This window comes from Hydractinia symbiolongicarpus, chromosome 2 (genome assembly GCF_029227915.1).
Source record: "Hydractinia symbiolongicarpus strain clone_291-10 chromosome 2, HSymV2.1, whole genome shotgun sequence".
Lineage (NCBI taxonomy): Eukaryota > Metazoa > Cnidaria > Hydrozoa > Anthoathecata > Hydractiniidae > Hydractinia > Hydractinia symbiolongicarpus.
Window position 1 is genome coordinate 19,924,918 of NC_079876.1, and position 18,460 is coordinate 19,943,377.

General features: G+C 33.8%; 1 protein-coding gene across 2 annotated transcripts; it reads left to right on the top strand.

Moving 5' to 3' along the window:
• The first annotated feature begins 14,347 nt into the window (after window positions 1–14,347).
• On the top strand, window positions 14,348–17,086 carry LOC130627045 (uncharacterized). 2 transcript variants are annotated; one of them, XM_057441358.1, is made up of 9 exons: window positions 14,348–14,545; window positions 14,660–14,714; window positions 14,804–14,857; window positions 15,115–15,273; window positions 15,350–15,423; window positions 15,622–15,730; window positions 15,801–15,839; window positions 15,922–15,966; window positions 16,754–17,086. In XM_057441358.1, the coding sequence occupies exons 1-9, from the start codon at window positions 14,480–14,482 to the stop codon at window positions 16,891–16,893; spliced, it is 741 nt and encodes a 246-aa protein (XP_057297341.1). In that variant the 5' UTR covers window positions 14,348–14,479; the 3' UTR covers window positions 16,894–17,086. The 2 variants fall into 2 exon arrangements, with proteins under 2 accessions (XP_057297341.1, XP_057297342.1); XM_057441359.1 differs by having other exon boundaries at window positions 15,622–15,697.
• Window positions 17,087–18,460: the final 1,374 nt, after the last annotated feature.

An 18,460-nucleotide genomic window follows, 5' to 3' on the forward strand; every position in this document is an offset into this window, starting at 1 on the left:
TCACCCTTTCCAAAAAAACTTTATTGCAAATTCTGTTTAAATAAAAACACACTCGTTAAGCTAAAGAAATTAAGAATTTTGTGATAGTCAAAATGCATTTAAAACTTTCACTTTTGAGCCAGAGGTAACTAAGGAGCTAGCGCGTTTCCGTTTTTATCGGGTTCTGCTGTGATTTTAAATTTAAGCTGCGTGCTACCAAAACAAAGTTTGTAAAAATCGGATTCTGCCAGGATTTTCCAAAATAAAGCTATTTTGAACAAAATATGGCTTTTATTATTGAGATGTATCGGAAACCGTAATTAGATAGAAATAAAACTATGGCGGGAGCTGCAAATAATATCAAAATAAATGCTGCAAAATCCACTATCCTGTTGTTGTATGCGTTTCCGCTGATGTTATCTACCCAAAAAAATGCTTCTTCTCGTCATAAGGTTCACTTATGTCGGCAGCACAAGCACCAAGGAAAATTAAAGAAAACTGGCTTATAATTAATGGTTTATAGCCAGCACATTGTTCTATAATAAATCACTAATAGTGTGCATGTGAAGCACAAGAGTTATACAACAGTCATTGTTAAAATTTTTTTGAAAGCACACTTTGTAAAACAACAACATAACAAGAGATGTTGCACAACAAAATTTGTAGAGGTAAAATTTTTTCTATTTCTGAAACAGTTGCATAACAACTCTTACAAAATAACTATGGACTATATTGGAAACCAAGCTTTAAGTAGAGGAGTGTGCATCTTAAAATGCAACATTGAAAAAGGCTACATACAATATTTAGGAGATGAGGATAGCAAAAGCATTTCCGCTGTTCGAAAAACTTATAAAAAACCAGAACGTTTAAGGCGCATGCGGAAGGGTTATGCGGAAAAAAGTTAGGCTATTTGGGTAACTATTAGGGGTGTAAGCGCAATACGTCATATTTCTACAAAAGAAAAACAACTACCGCAATTAAAAACTTTCAATGGTATCTGCAAGATATGATATTACAGGTTTTGACCCTTTGTATCGAAAGAGGCTTTTAATCGTGTGTTACAAAAATGCCGAGACGAATGAAGATCTTTAGACGAAGTTGATTACTTCGTGATATTTTAAACTTTATTTCATTTCAAAGTTATTTTCTAAAAGTAGAAAATAAAAGAGTAGAAAGTCATATCAATATGAACACCAATGTGTACTAAAAAAACAAATACTGATTGTCTAAGATTTAAGGTTTTAAAAAATTTAACGGCGTTATTGACAAAAATGCTGACGTCAGCAAATTTTTAGCGATTTGTTACTTAAGGCTTGGGCAATAGTTGTGGTAAGTTTCATGTTGAATGGAAAGCAAGGATAGAAATAATAGATCGGGGGCTAAACAGCTACTCTCTCTTTACCGCCAGCAAAGCCAAGCCCTCAAAATTGTCCAGTAGGAATAGGGTTAATATGATTTTGACTAAACTAACACAGCTTTGCAGTTATAAAGAAAAGCAAAGGGGCGCAATCCTATAGTCTTAACTTCAGTAGGAATCTCAATTGACTCAAAAAATAGGCTTACTTGATCCTAGATAGGAACGAAAATTTCCAGACGGAAAAACTTTAGGATTTTTTTTCTCCAAAAATTTTGCTGTCCAAAATTTGTGTCTGACGAAAGTTTTTTTGTCCGAATTTTTTTTTTTCTATTTTTTTTAAAAAAGGACCAATGCATAGAAATCATATATAGAGTGATCAGAAAATCATTAAAAAAAATGCAGTTTTTGAACTTATTATTTTCGTTATTTTCACATTTGTCCGAGGCTCTATCTATAAAGTTGGATCCTGAAGGCCTTTTTTTAGATCTTGATTGAATATATGTACATTATAAATACTTCGAATATATGTACATTATAAATACTTCTAGTCTTTTGGCTTACCCATACATTTTGTGATTTTAAAGTTTTAGCCGAAAATTTTAGTTCTTAATGTAGTCATTTTGCATACAGTTTTTCTTTTTTAAACAAGGTCTTATAAACATATACAAGTTGTTAATAGATTTTAAAAATACTTTACGTATTTTAGAAATTACTTCTGTAAAGAAGTTATTGCAGTCATACTCTTTAAAATGGTGAATATGTTAATGAAAATTTAAATAATTGCATATCCGCTATAATTTAGTTAGATAAGTTTTTTAATATTTTTGTTTAAAACATTTGTGTTTACTCAACAAATATTTGTACAGATCGGTTTACTAAAATTATAAAAGTTGTTGGACAATAACTAAAGACTTTGTATTATAGTATTATTTTCTGCATATAGATTGTTTTTTCAATTTACAATTACTTAGAGAAAAGAGAATTGCTTGTCCTCAACAAAGATGAAAGGTAAGAAGAACCGAGGAGGTTTTAACACTAAACAAATTGTTGTATTATTTATATTAATAGTTGTTTTGCTTATATGCACATTGGGATAACATACGGCATATCGGATTGATGTTGGGAAACCACCTATCTTTTTAGAAAAATGTAAAAATGTTAATAAAATTCAGTTGATAAAAACTATTGAAATTTTGCGTTCAGATAAGAAAACAGAATACTTTAAATACTTATCTGATTTAAAAAGCACCAAAAGAAACAAAGCACGCATTGCTCATGGTCAATGTGTCTCTCCTGTTAAAGACAAAGGAAATTCAAATGAAACCCAATTCATACTGTTAACTAATTTTATCCCTTACTTTGAGAAAGCTCACAGAGATAATAATCTAGTATTGCAAACAAAACCAGCTACAGATGAAGAAATCGATGCAAGACTTTACGAATTAGTGACAACATTAGAAGGCAACTTAAAACATGCTCATATAAAGACAGTATATGTGTTTGTAAAACGGTTGCATCTGTGGAATATCTGCATTGGTTAAATTTGTCTAACAGTGAAAATCTAGTTATACAGCATGAAGTGATGCAATATACTTTCAAAACTTTTGTTCAATATTCTTCAGATTGTTTGCAGGATGAATTGGTAATCATTGGACAACAAGATATTTTGTTAGGGAAAGGGTGGGACAAAGTGAGCTATAAAATTATGTCGGAGAATCGTTTAATGTACGCATTAACCAGACATCCAGCACTTCAATCGAGCTGTTATTACACCACAGAGGCAAGCGCTAATTGCAAAAGTGGTAAGTACTTCGGCAGCCATGACGTTTTTGCATATCATGTTAAATAGCTGTTTTCACCAAAACTTCTTGCTTTACTGGATATCCAACAAAATATATTTGGAATGGAAAATGTTTTTATATGGGTGTTTAAAGAAAAGTTGAAATACACTGTGACGAATCCGTATTCCATACTTTATGCCCATCATCAACACTGCGTTCCATTACGCGCAAAGAATAAAAACCGTGCACGTGTAAATAACGCCACTACAACTGGGTTGGCAGTATTCACTGACAAACTGACACCTTAGGCTTCTTATTGGAGTTTTAGCAGGAGTTGATCTGCCAGTAACAATGATTGAAGTATATCTATTAAAATTTTAACACGATAAACAATTACTGCTTAAAAAGCGAACTTTTTCTCTTCCCCAGTTTTTCCATTTTCAACATAATGGTTTGCGTTCATTAGCGAAAAGATATTTTTGCAGTTGAATTTATTTGGAATTCGACAGTTGATGTGGCTAGATAATTCTCAATGCATTTTGTGTCTTCTATAAAACAAAACAAAAAAGGGGAAATGCGTTTGTGACGCCAGTTAAAGTAAAATACGGTAATATTATTTTCGAGGCCGCAGCTGACAACATTAACAATGTTCGTTGAAAGTCGTTCTTTGGATTGCGCAAGGAAGTATTACGGGTGTTTAGCACGATGACCATTAATGCCCGTCGTCAATAAAAATGGTAGCTTAAAATGTAAATAAGCAGGGAGGTTTATTGTAAGGGAAGCGTATAGAGCATTGAAAAAACTTTTATATGTAATTTCTACAATGGGTTAATTTCAAAAACACTTTTACACGAAAGAAACAACAACAATGTTAAGTTTTACTGTTAAAACACTGAGAGACAGCTTCAATGTCTAGATGTTTCTATAACATAGCTAGTTAACTACCTACATGGTCTATAAAAACAATGATGAGATATCCACTTTCATCAAAAATACTCAATAAAGAACGACGAGTTAATGGAGGCACGTTCTTATTTTTTTCAGTCTCATTTCTTCAACTTTTTTATTACCCATTACCCATTAAAAAACGTGTCATCCCTGGCTTGGGGTAGTCAAAAGATTCTGATCATCACGTGTATTTATTTTGAATTCTTCATAGAATGTTGATGTTTTAGACAAGATTGTTTCTAATTCTCGTCTTAATGAACAACTAAAGAAGTGAATTAATGTAAGAACACTATAAATTAAACATAATAACGGTTAAGAAATACAATAGGTAATCGGTTATTTTTGCATAGCATTCAAAATAATTTCGTATAAACAAATAAACAAAAAAAAGGAAATGGAATAAGAATACCGTATACCGTACTCTATTATTTTCATTGCCAGATTTTCAACTTTAGGAATATAATGCTATAAATGGTGGAAAATGTGTGGTGAACACGCATGCCAACAGTACTGCATAGTTGCAAAAAATCTTTCCTGACAACTTAGGCCAGGAAGTAAGCTAAACCCTTCAAAACTTTGCAGAGACACATTATCTAAAAAACGAATAAAAAAAGGACAAGTAGATAGTGTATACAACAATAATAGCCAGAAATCTTAACAAAACATAGTTACCATTTGGAGACAAAGCTCGTTTTCGTTAGCCTTGGTATGAACCCAACATATACGTTTGTTCAGATTTTCACATCCTTGATGTCGTACGTGCAATATCATGTCAATATAGTCTCCCAAAAATCTAAAAAATAATTTTTGGAATTACTTATTTTACATGCCATAAGTTCAATCATCGTTCCCAGAACCCTAAAAAATTTTTAACTCCACCTAATTTACAATTATTTTTTCCTTGATGTCTGTTTGGAAAACTTCCTGGATAGCTTGTCGGCAAGTATCACCTCTTTTAAATCTTTATTTTTATTCTTAAAACATGTTTTGACGAGTGTTGTTTGAAATATAATGGACTCTCTATAACTCGAACCCCTATAACTCGAACCTCTCCTTAACTTAAATGATTTCGCTGGCACGGTAGGAATTTTGCTAAAAAACTCTCATAAAAAACTCTCTATTTCTCGAACTCCTATAACTCGAATCTCTCCTTAACTCGAACGTTTTTTTGGTCTCTTCGGGTATTTTCTCTCATAACTCGAACGTCGCAACATGTATCTAGAACTTGATATGACACAAGCAGTTTTTTTGCATTGTCTTAGCTCTGTAAACGTAAATAAAGTCGTAATTTTTACTTTTTCAGTTTGTTCTTACCCTACAAGATGGAGATTTTATCCTGTACAAAGAAAGTTCCTTAAAGCTGAGTTAATATATTCTAAAATTTCAAATGTTTTGTTTATGTATTGCTGGCATTATGAAAATACCTCAAACCGTCTATCTTTTTAATTATCCTTCTGTTTTTTCACGGGCCTGAAGACTTAGTCACCTACATTGACACTCCATTTTCGTCTGTCTATGTCGGTCACTTTTGGAAAGAGGTTTTTTATGCCTCATTTGTTAATTAAAAAATTAACTATTTTTTTGTTTCACGTTGATAACTTTCAACTTTGAGGCCAAATAACTTGGAAACGGCTAGAAATAACTGACGACATCTCCCGTGTGGATAACTAGGGACTAGCTATTACCTAAATGGGGTCAATTATTAAAAACTGGGTGAGTCAACACGATTCGAAACCAAAAGGTTGATGACGTCAATACCAAGCTCTGCACAATGAGGTAACTGGTAAACAAGTATCAACGTGCATTTGCTGGCGTCATCGAAATTCAAACGACAAACCCACTGAATTATTCCGAGGGGCTGTCGAGTAGTTCTTATTATTAACTTAATGGCAAAATGGTTACTTTGACGTTTTAGAGAAGAGACGTAATAAGACCCCCTTTGTATTTGTTACACACAGAGGGTGTTATTATAAGAGATTTCTATGAAACACTTATCAATTAAAGCAAGAAAACCCTTGGCGATTTTAACAATTTCCGCCGCCTTATTCTGCTTTGTTTAGTTTGTTAACAACCTTGAAACATTTACCCGGCTCCCAAGGAAATATTTCCCATATGAACAACCCTTAAAAAGTTGTAACCAACGAGTTTTATCCGTATTTTTATTTTTGCACAGGAAGTTCGTTAAGACATAGGCTACGATTGTTATGAAGTTTACAAAAAATTGTGTTTTCTAACTGGAGTCACATACCACCGTTTTTTCCAAATAGTAACTCGCCTAATCTTGGAGCAACAGACACTTATTAAAGCATTACATGTTCATTGTATGCTAGCAGAATCTCCAAAACGTTCGTCCTCTTGGTTAAACGACACAAGATTAATTTATCAACAGGCCCAGGATTAGATTGAACATCACCACTTGACAGGAGTTTATCTTTATTCAAAAAAAAAAAGATAAACACAAAGTTGACCAACGAAACATCATGTATTTCGATGTTGAAACATATAGCAGCGCGAGACTCTTGGAAATTAAACAGCCTGTGAGCAAACAGGAAAATAACTTCACGCACGTATACCACCGAACTGGAATTATAACATACGGAAATGCCTAATTTTTGTGAAATCCATTTTCGCACTGGGAAGCTCGCGAGAAATCATGATTGAAATTAAATTTTAAATTTATTTCGTAAATGATTTTAATTATTATATTTTTTGGTTTTTGATTTTTAGTGTTCTTCTGAAAAACAGAGCACCAACAATACCTAAAAAAGGAAAATTACATGACAGCTATACTGAAAAAAAATTTATAAAAAAACAAATAAAGAATTTATTACCTTCAACACTGCTTGAATGCCAAAATAGCACGGACACAAAAACAAATTGATGGCAATGCATTTTTCAATAACAAAATTTGATATTGTGTATTATATGTTTAACTATTTAATGAAAAGTACCTTAAAAGTATAATTAAAATATGCATAATATATCAAAAGTGCGTATGTGATATAGTGGGTCATATTCTATTTTTTGAAACTAACGATTCTGATATCCAGTTTTATCAAAAATACTAAGTACAGGGCGACGAAATCATAACAAATACGTCTCCTCTCATTTTCAGATTCGTTCCTTTCGCTTTTTGGTTACCGAGTCAATATAAAGCTCGTTGAAGCCCATGTTTTTCTTGGCTACCTAGCTAATTAAAAAAATTACTTCAATATTCGTTGTAACTATATTTTAGCTCCGCATTTAACTTTACACATTATTCTGTACGTGTCGAACATCGTAATGTTTTGTTTACAAAGTTTTATTCTTTAGGGACTTTCGAATTCTAAATATAATTTTTGTTTTTAGACAGGACTGTTTCGAATTTTGACCTCGAGTGTTAACAAAAGTAGTGCTAGTGAATTATATTATAAGAACACTGAACTAAAATTCCTTTTTTTTATTTTTATCTAACTTAGACGGTTAACAAATATCCCCCTTGAAAATATCGCCCTCAGTCATTGCACCGACCTCGCAAGCTCGGTCGGCACTTAGGCCTCAGGCGATGTTTTGCAGTACAGCCCGGGTATCGGCTATTATTGTATTAATAATTCTTGTCTGTATGATTTCTGAATGAAAGAAATATCCTCCCCTCAATTTTGTTTTTATTTTAATAAACGTGATATCTTCTAAGGGGTGCCTTTCATAATCATGTTGCCAAGCATAACATACGTTTTAAAAACTTCTCCCCTTTTCGGACAGAATTCTAAATTTAAGCGGAAAAAATTTGAGACAAAATTTATGAAGCGGAAAAATTTTCCGACAAACTTCAATCAAGTTTCAACTTAATAATTAAGGGAATGAAACAAAAAGGAAGCTAACATACATTTGTTGACAATGTATATATTTTTAAGATATAATCAATCAAAACCAAAAAATGGGTCTTCGGGACATTTTGTAATTGACGAAACTTTTTGTTATTTGTGTACACAAAACAGCCTTTCTAATTCAATTTCATTCACGTCGCGAAAAATGAAATGCTTGAAAAAAATTGTCAACAATTTATACTTTGTTTTAGGATCGCATACTTTCATACACGGACAATATTATATTTAGAGAGAAAACGAGAGCAAAACGATTATAAATTCGAGTTACATCTAGTTTAAATAAAATCCACGTTGGCAAACATTTGCACGTGAGTCAGGCATTTTTGTTATCACGTCGGTATTAGCAATTGCTGAGTGCCGACGTGAATTATAAAAGCTGCCAAATGTGTAAATAAGACAAAAGTTTGTTCATTTTCTTGTAGCCTATAGAATTTCTAAGCTTTGGACAAATTTTGGAAAAAAACAGAAAAAAATTTTGTGTAAAAAAAAGATCAAAAAGTTTTCCATCCGAAAATTGGAACTCTATGGGAACTTACTAAGGCAGAAAAAACACAAGTTATGTCAGCATTTCTTTGTCTAGCGCCGGGTGGGCCAAACATGTCTTTTTCAGTGGCAGGATTGTTCATTAACAGCAGAATACTGCGAACGATACCATGAACAAACTTTGTTTAAGGTTTGTTGACGTAGAGTTTTTGAAGTGGCTATATTAAATAAGAATTGTTCGATAAATATTAATGAATTTACACAACTAAGGTTGCTTTTAAAGTTATCAAAAAGTCGCTTAAACTCGACCTTACATAATGCGGGCGTTTGCGGCTATCGGAACCCTTGTCTCCCACCCTCCCCCACCAAACGACGTTTTGTGTGGCATGTGTATGGAAGGCTCCTCTAACAGTACAAAAAGCAATCAAAAATATCTGAGAATTGAAAGCATAGCTAGCTTGCATAGCTTTGATAATTTGTGTTTTAGGAAAGATAAATCGCCTAAATAAAATCATATCCTAATTTGCAGTTATCCCTGACTAACAAAATATAATAGCTAGCTAGCTACCATCAAGGATCATAAAATTACAGCTTCGTTACAAAGTAACTCGCCAGCTAGCTAGCCATACACAACATACCTGAAAAGAGGTCTAAAGGGTAGCTAGCTAGGCTAGCTAGAGATTTCACTTTATTACTTTAACAATAAAAAAAATCCAACATTTAGCTACCTACCAAAAGCAAATTGAGCATAAAACTGGACTGTATACCAAACCAAGCAAGACTTCAGCAAACCTTTTAGGAACAGATTACACAACAAGACTTCATAACGTAACGTAACGGAACAGCACAAACGATTGTCACAACGGCAGACAACGAAATGCATTCTCTTGAACCAATGGCACTAACATTTTGAGGACACAAGCATTAAAACAAGTTGAATTAAACTAAATTCTCTTGAAAAAGTTTACATAAATCAGACGAGCTAAGAAACAGACTAGAAATTAAGTTAAAAAGGTAGAAAAAATATATCGAGAAAATAAAATAACATGATAATATGACAGGTCTGTAGTTTATATATATTTGCAAAAGTGCTGGACGGATGAGTACAATGTGGGAACCAAACAATTTACTCGCGGAGCGCAGAAATTGAAAAAAAACACAGAATGTTACCGTTCATGAGAACTTCATTCTAACAGTTAATCTTTTCTCCATCCGTCTTCTCAAAGTCAATTTTTAGCATTCCACCTATAAATAGATGACATTTAATAAATAAAATGATTATAAAGAAATCAAACGCACTTTGATAAAAAAAGCATCACGCTTCACACACTTACAAAAGTATCTCTACAATCAAGAAACTTCTTTTCTACAATCTTTGATAACAACGATATATTCTCTTCTAATTGTCTGACCAGTGGAAAAACTCACTCACACAGAAGAACAATGGAAAAGGTAAATGATTCTAAATATATCGATGACGTCAGAAGACCCGTCTATACACAAAAAATGAAATCAGAAGTTTGTGAACCACTCGTATCCGAGTTATTTGGCCGCAAACTTAAAAGCACACTGAAATGGCCTCAACAAATTTAATAATATCATTTATGTCAATCTTTGCAATTACGTAATGTTTAAATAGCCGATAATCAAATTAGAATTATTTTTCGAATTTGCGCATTTTTTAGGTAGGTAAAACATTTCCTTTAGAAAGCGAAATTTTAGCCTGATTCGGTATTTTTGGTCAGAGACAAACTTCTCGTATTAATATAAGCGACTAGCCGATTCGTGAAAAAATCCGCTAAGGCGAAGAAACGATAAGACAGATCCTTCATTAAAATTGTGATGACGTCAACAATGTGACAATATATTAGGGCTCAAAAGTTTTTTGACGTCAGCAAGGACCCGTCAAAATACAAAATTTGATTTTAGAAATGTATGAACGATGACAGAGATAACTTCTCAATTTTGTCCTAGGTCTAAGAATCCATTGTAACTTACCCTCGTACCCAGGTTATTTTGCCTTTTTGATATGAAAAAAGACGGCAAAAACTTGAGTGATTTTAGGTCAATATATGGTCAGATTATGCTAATGCGTCGTAAGGAATACGTTAATTGATGCGATTAAAAATTGGCGGAACTTTAGTGGTTAAAAAATTATATTCCAGCAACAGAAAACGTACTGGCAATTGTATTGTCTCACGAGTAAAAAATACAGGAAAAATTATCTTAGTAACTGCAATAAACGTCTTTAAAACAAGTTGGAAAAAAGTTGTGCTGTTTTATGTGCAAGTTATGTAATTATTAGTTTAGCTAGCTAGCAAGTACTTCCTGAATAGACATTTTGTTTGCTGAACTTAGACAATGCATTATTTAGATTACAAATCCAATTATGGAAAAAAAAATTTTTTTTGTGGTGTCCTGAATCCTATGAAAAAAACAACAAGAGAGTGAAGAAAAGGACAGAATAATTTCTGGATACACGTAGACAGCTTAACATTTTAACAGCTTGCTTTAGATACATATATTTGGGATGGAAACGAAGTATATGCTTCTCTGTTATCAAGATAAACTTTAAGTGGAGTTATGGGTCATAAATAAATTTATTAGAAATGAAGTTTATAAGATAGACCAAATTGATTGGTATAATTGTCTAAGTCTGCTTTATGGATATTCAGTAATCTTGTGATGAGCTAAAATTTTAGAAAAAAATGTTGTTTACAAAAGTTTCTGAGTATTCTGTTACGTAAAATAGCAGATTTATTAAGGGACACCTTAGCGCAATTAATTATTGTGACAATTAAGTTTTGAAACACCTGAATTTTTACGAGAACTATTTTTTTTGCAAAATTAGCAAGTTTAAAATACCTTCTTAATTTTGATACATTAACAACTATGAGTCTATGTACTGAAGGGGATAAAGCAAAAGTGCCCAGCGAAGTGCTAAAAATAAAATAGAAATAATGATTTAAACTTGATATGACATGTTTTTAGGCTGGTTGATAAAATTGAGTCACAAATTACTATCACTATTATCATAGTACCTGAGTTCCTAATTTTAGCCATTTTCAGAGACACTGATAAACGATTTTTAATAGTTATATTAATTTTGGCAGTACATCAATTTTGACAAAGTTACATGCGCAAAAAACATTAAGAAAAATTCCCATGGTTGAAATATATCGGAGTCTAAGTGTTATGTTTTTTAAAAGCCTTATCTCACAGATATACAATAAAAAATATTCCATAATCGTGTTGTGAAATTCTGTTGCAGGATGCTCATAAATCCGATTTCAAACATTCAAGTCTTTGGGAGAAATTTCTTTGAAGAACAAAGAAACATGGTTTTTTAGGCGGCTATTTTCTTTCTCAATGTACAACCCGACACCAAGAACTGGTTAGTGATATTTTAATAAATCTAACAAAGTAACACCAAACATTTTTATAAATTTTGATAGCGTCATAACAAAGTTTTGTTGTTTGCATATATACTCGACCAAGGTTCCATGCGCTATTTTGATCTTGAAAAGTGCTGACTAAGGAAAAAAGTCGTAATAGTTATGCGTAAATGTAAAATCCCATAATAATTCAATATCCGGTTCACGATACCAGGGTATTTTTCGCCATTATCTCTCATATCAAGAAGGCAAAAAACCCTGGGGACAATGGTGCGTTTTAGCTAGATGGGGCAACGACGGGTTGTTTCCTGTGTTGTTATGTAAACCGCCTATACGAATGGCCGACATGGTTTACCTGTAATAAGCGCTCAGTTCGTTGTCACGATTTATTATTGAACTTATTCCGCAAAATAAAAAAAGTTGTACGACTGCTTTTGCTACGACGGGGAAACATCAGGTTGTAAATTCATAAACCCGTGTCATTTAGTTAGTTGTGGCATGACCCGGTGTTGCGATGCCGGGATAAATTATGGAGCGAATTGAAACCAAGAAGAAGAGTTTGTTTACTAAATGGGTTGATACAGATGCTGATGAGATCTGGGTATTTCTTACAACACTTTTATAATGCTAATGGGAATCAATCGCAAACCAGAGATTGATATGTATTGGAGTAATTATTTATTAGTATTTCAAACCCCAATTTTCCAAAGACTTATCAGTCGGAACAGATTTCATTTGCTCCAGATTATGATTCATTTTTCTGACATAAACAACTAAAGCAGACCACTTATATAAGCTTTCTTATTATAGATAAACCTGGTAAAAAAATGAAGTAAATTAAAAAAATGTTGCCATTGACGAATATCTTTCCCTGTTGAAAGGCCGGTTATCTTTTAATTTTATGACTATCGTGAAAATGTCTGGAAAATGCATAGACACGTCATGGAATGCCATATCAGAAATATTTATGTGAGAAAATAAGGCCTAGTGTGCAGCTGCAAACAAAAAATTAAATACTTCAAAGGAACAGCTAAACCTAACCCATTGAACAGACATTGGATAATGTCTTTTATGAATAAGAACACAAAAAATATCTGCTGGTAAGGTTGTTTGTCCTTTATATTGGTAATGTTTCTATTCAACACAACTGTTGAAAAAGATCGAAGAATACACTATACAGAATAAATTTATATGCAATACAGAATGAATGCCTCGATTTCTGGAGCACAGTAGAAATGGGGTGCAAACTTGCCATGCTAATTACCTGGAAAAAAGGAACAAAGAAAAGAACGAACTGACAGAAATTTGTGAAAGGGAAGCACAAACATTCGATCTTTCGAGTCAGCAAATCAGATTTGGAAATATTTTTTAAAAGACAATTTGACATTTTTTTTTCTCATGGCAATAAAAGACAATTGTTTATTGACTTATTTTCAGAACACTGTAGTGACATTATAACTTTTTTATAAATTTCCTATCTATTCGGATATAGCCAACGAATTTTTTCCTTGCTCCTAAGAGTCAAAAAACTAAAATAAATTTAATAGCAACTATAATCTCTTAACATAGTGTAGTGTTTTCTTTCGATATTTTTGCAGTTTCCTGTTGGTGACCCTCCTTGATCATCTTCTGAGGACACGATGTGCTTAAAGTTAAATTTAGAAAAGGCTGCAGTGATTTTTTGAGGCTGGTATTTCCTATATTTTTAGTGGGCGCATGATAGTAGTAATAAGCATTGTGTTACGTAATTGATTGAAATAAGAATGACCATCGTTTGTAACGTGAATAAATGTTCAAACTAAATAAAATATTGCAAAACTTACAAAGATTATACAAAATTCAGATATACATTAATGAAGAAAATAAACGTACCGGATGGCCACATGCTTACTTGAGAGTGTGCATGAACCAAACTAAGTGGTATTTAAAGTGAAACGTTTATTTAAAGCCTTGAAAATTAGTCGAGACAAACTTTGAATTCTCTCATCATATGTCTTACGTGACTTGAACAACAACTGAATGCAAAAAAATAGAAAAACAGTGAATAAATGCACTTTTGAAAGTAAGATAATTCCACTTTGAAAGTTGAATAATTACACTAGAGAGTTATTAAGTAATGCGTGTTAAATTTTCTTTTTGTTTTTATATATACAATAAATAAATGATTAGAATTAAATAAGTGGTTTTTACCCTACACATTGATTATAAGAAAGTTTTCATTACACTAACTACGCGCAACAATACCTCCCCTTCGTACGCATACGAATTCTCTAATCGTGTAAATGTAGCCTACATGATGTGTTTTCGATTCCCTACAACTGATGTAATGACACGATATGCATAACAGGAATAGACTAATTAAAATAGACTTTTTTATTGCAATATTTCTTATGAATTGTGAAAATAATACTCTGTGCAGCATTAATGATAAGCACTTTTGTCGAAACCTTTAGAGTTCCCTATTGTCATTCCTTTTACTGAAATCTATTGTAAACAGAAACTGCGCGAAGCTACATCTATTAAATGGTTCCGTTAAGCATTCTATTTTATATCTATCAGTAGAAAGGAGGGACACAATAAACATAACTGCACTAACTTCTTGTTTCTATAAACAGGTATAAGTGCAAACACAATTTATGAAATTCATTTGCTAATTTATTTCACCTTCCGATGGCTGGTAACATTCGCGTTTTTCTTGTCGCGCTTCATATTTTCGCTTCAACACCTTTGCACATAGTAAGTTATGCAGAATACTACAACTTTTGAAGTGTGCAACTACTTATGAAACAATCAGCTTTAACCTGGCTGAACATGTTTAACGCGTCAAACTTATCAAAGTTATTTTTTTAGAGCAACAGAGCAGAAGAAGTTACAGTTAAAGAAATTAGTGAAATTGGGAAAAAAAGTGAGTTTGTGGCATAATTGATCTAACATCAGTTACCAGTGTTAAATTTGTAACTAACTCCTTTTGAGCAAATTTGTCTCATATTATAGATATTCCTGAAATTTGTCAGAAAAACCTTTTTCTAAGGAATCATGCTACGAAAGGTAGGATGACATCCTGAATTTTTAGTCAATTTGAAGAAGAGACACTTTGTGCGTCACTAACATACTACTTGGCTTAGATTTGATCCACCGTCCGCAAACAAACCCACTACACAAAATTAGCTCTTCTTCAATTTGATTACACCTGTTATGTTCCTTCAACATGATCGTAGATCCGATCGAGTTGAACCATTCTCAGTAGAAATTGTTAAAAAGTAAGTATCTAACAATGTGTTTGAATATTTGTTTACGTATTCAAGGAAATTTGCTTTCTCCGCAAGATTTTGTTAATTTGCGAAACTGCAACCAGCAGTATCCCAACTGTAAACACAAAGTTGGAATGTTGACTACAACATATGCAGAAGATAGTAATGGCAAAACCTTAATCATATTTGAAGTTACGGGCATCAAAAAACAAGGTGTAAAACAATTTCTTTCTATGATGCTAGTAACGCATGTAACATTTTTATATTTTAAATTACTTTTTTCTATTAGGATGTTGGGGGTATTTGCTTCAATTCAGTGACAACTTGGAAATGAAAAATATTTATTTTAATTTCGATAACGAGGTAAGCTTTCTTTGGAATTTGTTCAGCTGATATTAGAGTATATGTTATTTTGGACTTATTCGATGATTGGTTTAACAAGAACCGGAAAAGTTTTATAGACTTTTACTCTTTTCATACTAATAACTGCAAAATATATTATTCTGAACCTTAACGCTCTTCACAAGGATTAGAACGGCAAAAAAACTTTTGCTGTTTTAGGATGCTGATTATAAGAAGATAATATACTTTCGTCTTGGATTCACTTATAACTTCACTGTTACACCTATTCCAGGAGGTGATTCATTAAGCATTGTAACAGAAGCACCGAGTGAGTTTGATTTTGTAAAACAAAAGCAATAACATAAATTAATATAAATGCTGTTTTCTTTTTCCACTAGCACGATGCGAGCTAGAAGTGATAAAAGATATTTACTTTAGTAAGTAAAAAAGCCCTCACTTTGAATGACACTTGATATAACAACAGAGTATTAAACTTTATGTTCAAAAATATCTTTGTAGAATTAAAAGAAGAGAAGGACATGTTCTCCAACTGTGAAACACCAAGTCAGTTGCTTTCAGTTATTACGTTTTATACAAGGATAGCATTTTTACTCAGGGTTTTGGTCCAGGGTTTCTCGAACATATTATGACGGGAGTGGGCGCGTATTCACCCTCCAAAAAAAACTTTTTAAAGGCTTATCCAAATCTAATCAAATATGGCACACTTAATACGTCACAAAAGGTACAAAATAGCATCAATAAACTTTTGCTTATACCAGCACATTTTCTGTGACGTCATCGAAAATTCGTCTTCTTATAATTTAATTACGTCAGTTTTAAAGTGCATTTTTACATTCTGTTTTAAACTTTGGGAAAGCTAATTGCCCGGAAATTTATCACGTGTCCACAACAAACAGAAGGATTCACTTGATGAAGCTAAGTTGTGTTATAAGTTTCAAGTTTTAAGGATTATAAGAATTTCATAAAGATTTTTATGGGTAGTTTCGAGTAATAACCCCCCCCCCTGTAAAACGTGGTTGAACGAATTAAGAAAAAGGCTATCATCCAATAAAAGACGAACACAACACAGAAGTCAATATTTTGGATTTTTTAAATTTCTCGAATTATTTAAGCCTCAACATTATTCTTAATATTCATATTAATAATAATAAAAAATAGACCGTCGATATACTTATAAAAAGAATTTTCAAAAAGTGTGTATTGTGTGTGTGTATCAACAAATAAGGAAGGACAGTTCTTTTAGTTTCTCTTTTAACGAATGTTAATCCCGAGCTTTCGTATAATTATAGCTACCCTGTTTTAAGTTATATTCCTCTTTTTTTCTTCAAAGGTTATACAGAACGAAAACGTATAGCAACAAAGATTTGCAACATGTTTCCTCGTAATGGAGCTAAACGGTGGAGAACTACACAAAAATTACTCACTGAAGAAAAATGTAAATTTGTTCTTCTTTCAGGCAACTCACTTTGAACAAGAAAAACAAAAATTAAAATTCGCAGTGTTATTATGCCTATTGACAGACATATGCTAGTAGCATTAGGAACTTTCTATAAAATTTGTACCCAGGTTTCTGCTTTTTATATTTGTAATTAGACCTCTTTTTATGTATTTATTTTTTCAGCTAATCATGTTGCGTCGGTTATAGATAGAAAATCAAAAAAATAACAGGATCTTCGTTCGTTCGTTCGTTCGTTCGTTCGTTCGTTCGTTCGTTCGTTCGTTCGTTCGTTCGTTCGTTCGTTCGTTCGTTCGTTCGTTCGTTCGTTCGTTCGTTCGTTCGTTCGTTCGTTCGTTCGTTCGTTCGTTCGTTCGTTCGTTCGTTCGTTCGTTCGTTCGTTCGTTCGTTCGTTCGTTCGTTCGTTCGTTCGTTCGTTCGTTCGTTCGTTCGTTCGTTCGTTCGTTCGTTCGTTCGTTCGTTCGTTCGTTCGTTCGTTCGTTCGTTCGTTCGTTCGTTCGTTCGTTCGTTCGTTCGTTCGTTCGTTCGTTCGTTCGTTCGTTCGTTCGTTCGTTCGTTCGTTCGTTCGTTCGTTCGTTCGTTCGTTCGTTCGTTCGTTCGTTCGTTCGTTCGTTCGTTCGTTCGTTCGTTCGTTCGTTCGTTCGTTCGTTCGTTCGTTCGTTCGTTCGTTCGTTCGTTCGTTCGTTCGTTCGTTCGTTCGTTCGTTCGTTCGTTCGTTCGTTCGTTCGTTCGTTCGTTCGTTCGTTCGTTCGTTCGTTCGTTCGTTCGTTCGTTCGTTCGTTCGTTCGTTCGTTCGTTCGTTCGTTCGTTCGTTCGTTCGTTCGTTCGTTCGTTCGTTCGTTCGTTCGTTCGTTCGTTCGTTCGTTCGTTCGTTCGTTCGTTCGTTCGTTCGTTCGTTCGTTCGTTCGTTCGTTCGTTCGTTCGTTCGTTCGTTCGTTCGTTCGTTCGTTCGTTCGTTCGTTCGTTCGTTCGTTCGTTCGTTCGTTCGTTCGTTCGTTCGTTCGTTCGTTCGTTCGTTCGTTCGTTCGTTCGTTCGTTCGTTCGTTCGTTCGTTCGTTCGTTCGTTCGTTCGTTCGTTCGTTCGTTCGTTCGTTCGTTCGTTCGTTCGTTCGTTCGTTCGTTCGTTCGTTCGTTCGTTCGTTCGTTCGTTCGTTCGTTCGTTCGTTCGTTCGTTCGTTCGTTCGTTCGTTCGTTCGTTCGTTCGTTCGTTCGTTCGTTCGTTCGTTCGTTCGTTCGTTCGTTCGTTCGTTCGTTCGTTCGTTCGTTCGTTCGTTCGTTCGTTCGTTCGTTCGTTCGTTCGTTCGTTCGTTCGTTCGTTCGTTCGTTCGTTCGTTCGTTCGTTCGTTCGTTCGTTCGTTCGTTCGTTCGTTCGTTCGTTCGTTCGTTCGTTCGTTCGTTCGTTCGTTCGTTCGTTCGTTCGTTCGTTCGTTCGTTCGTTCGTTCGTTCGTTCGTTCGTTCGTTCGTTCGTTCGTTCGTTCGTTCGTTCGTTCGTTCGTTCGTTCGTTCGTTCGTTCGTTCGTTCGTTCGTTCGTTCGTTCGTTCGTTCGTTCGTTCGTTCGTTCGTTCGTTCGTTCGTTCGT

Coding starts and splice junctions, on each gene's coding strand:
- LOC130627045 (XM_057441358.1), top strand. CDS start 14,480: ATGGCTGGTAACATTCGCGTTTTTCTTGTCGCGCTTCATATTTTCGCT. Junction 14,546..14,659: donor CTTCAACACCTTTGCACATA/GTAAGTTATGCA, acceptor TTATTTTTTTAG/AGCAACAGAGCAGAAGAAGT. Junction 15,731..15,800: donor CATTGTAACAGAAGCACCGA/GTGAGTTTGATT, acceptor TTTTTCCACTAG/CACGATGCGAGCTAGAAGTG.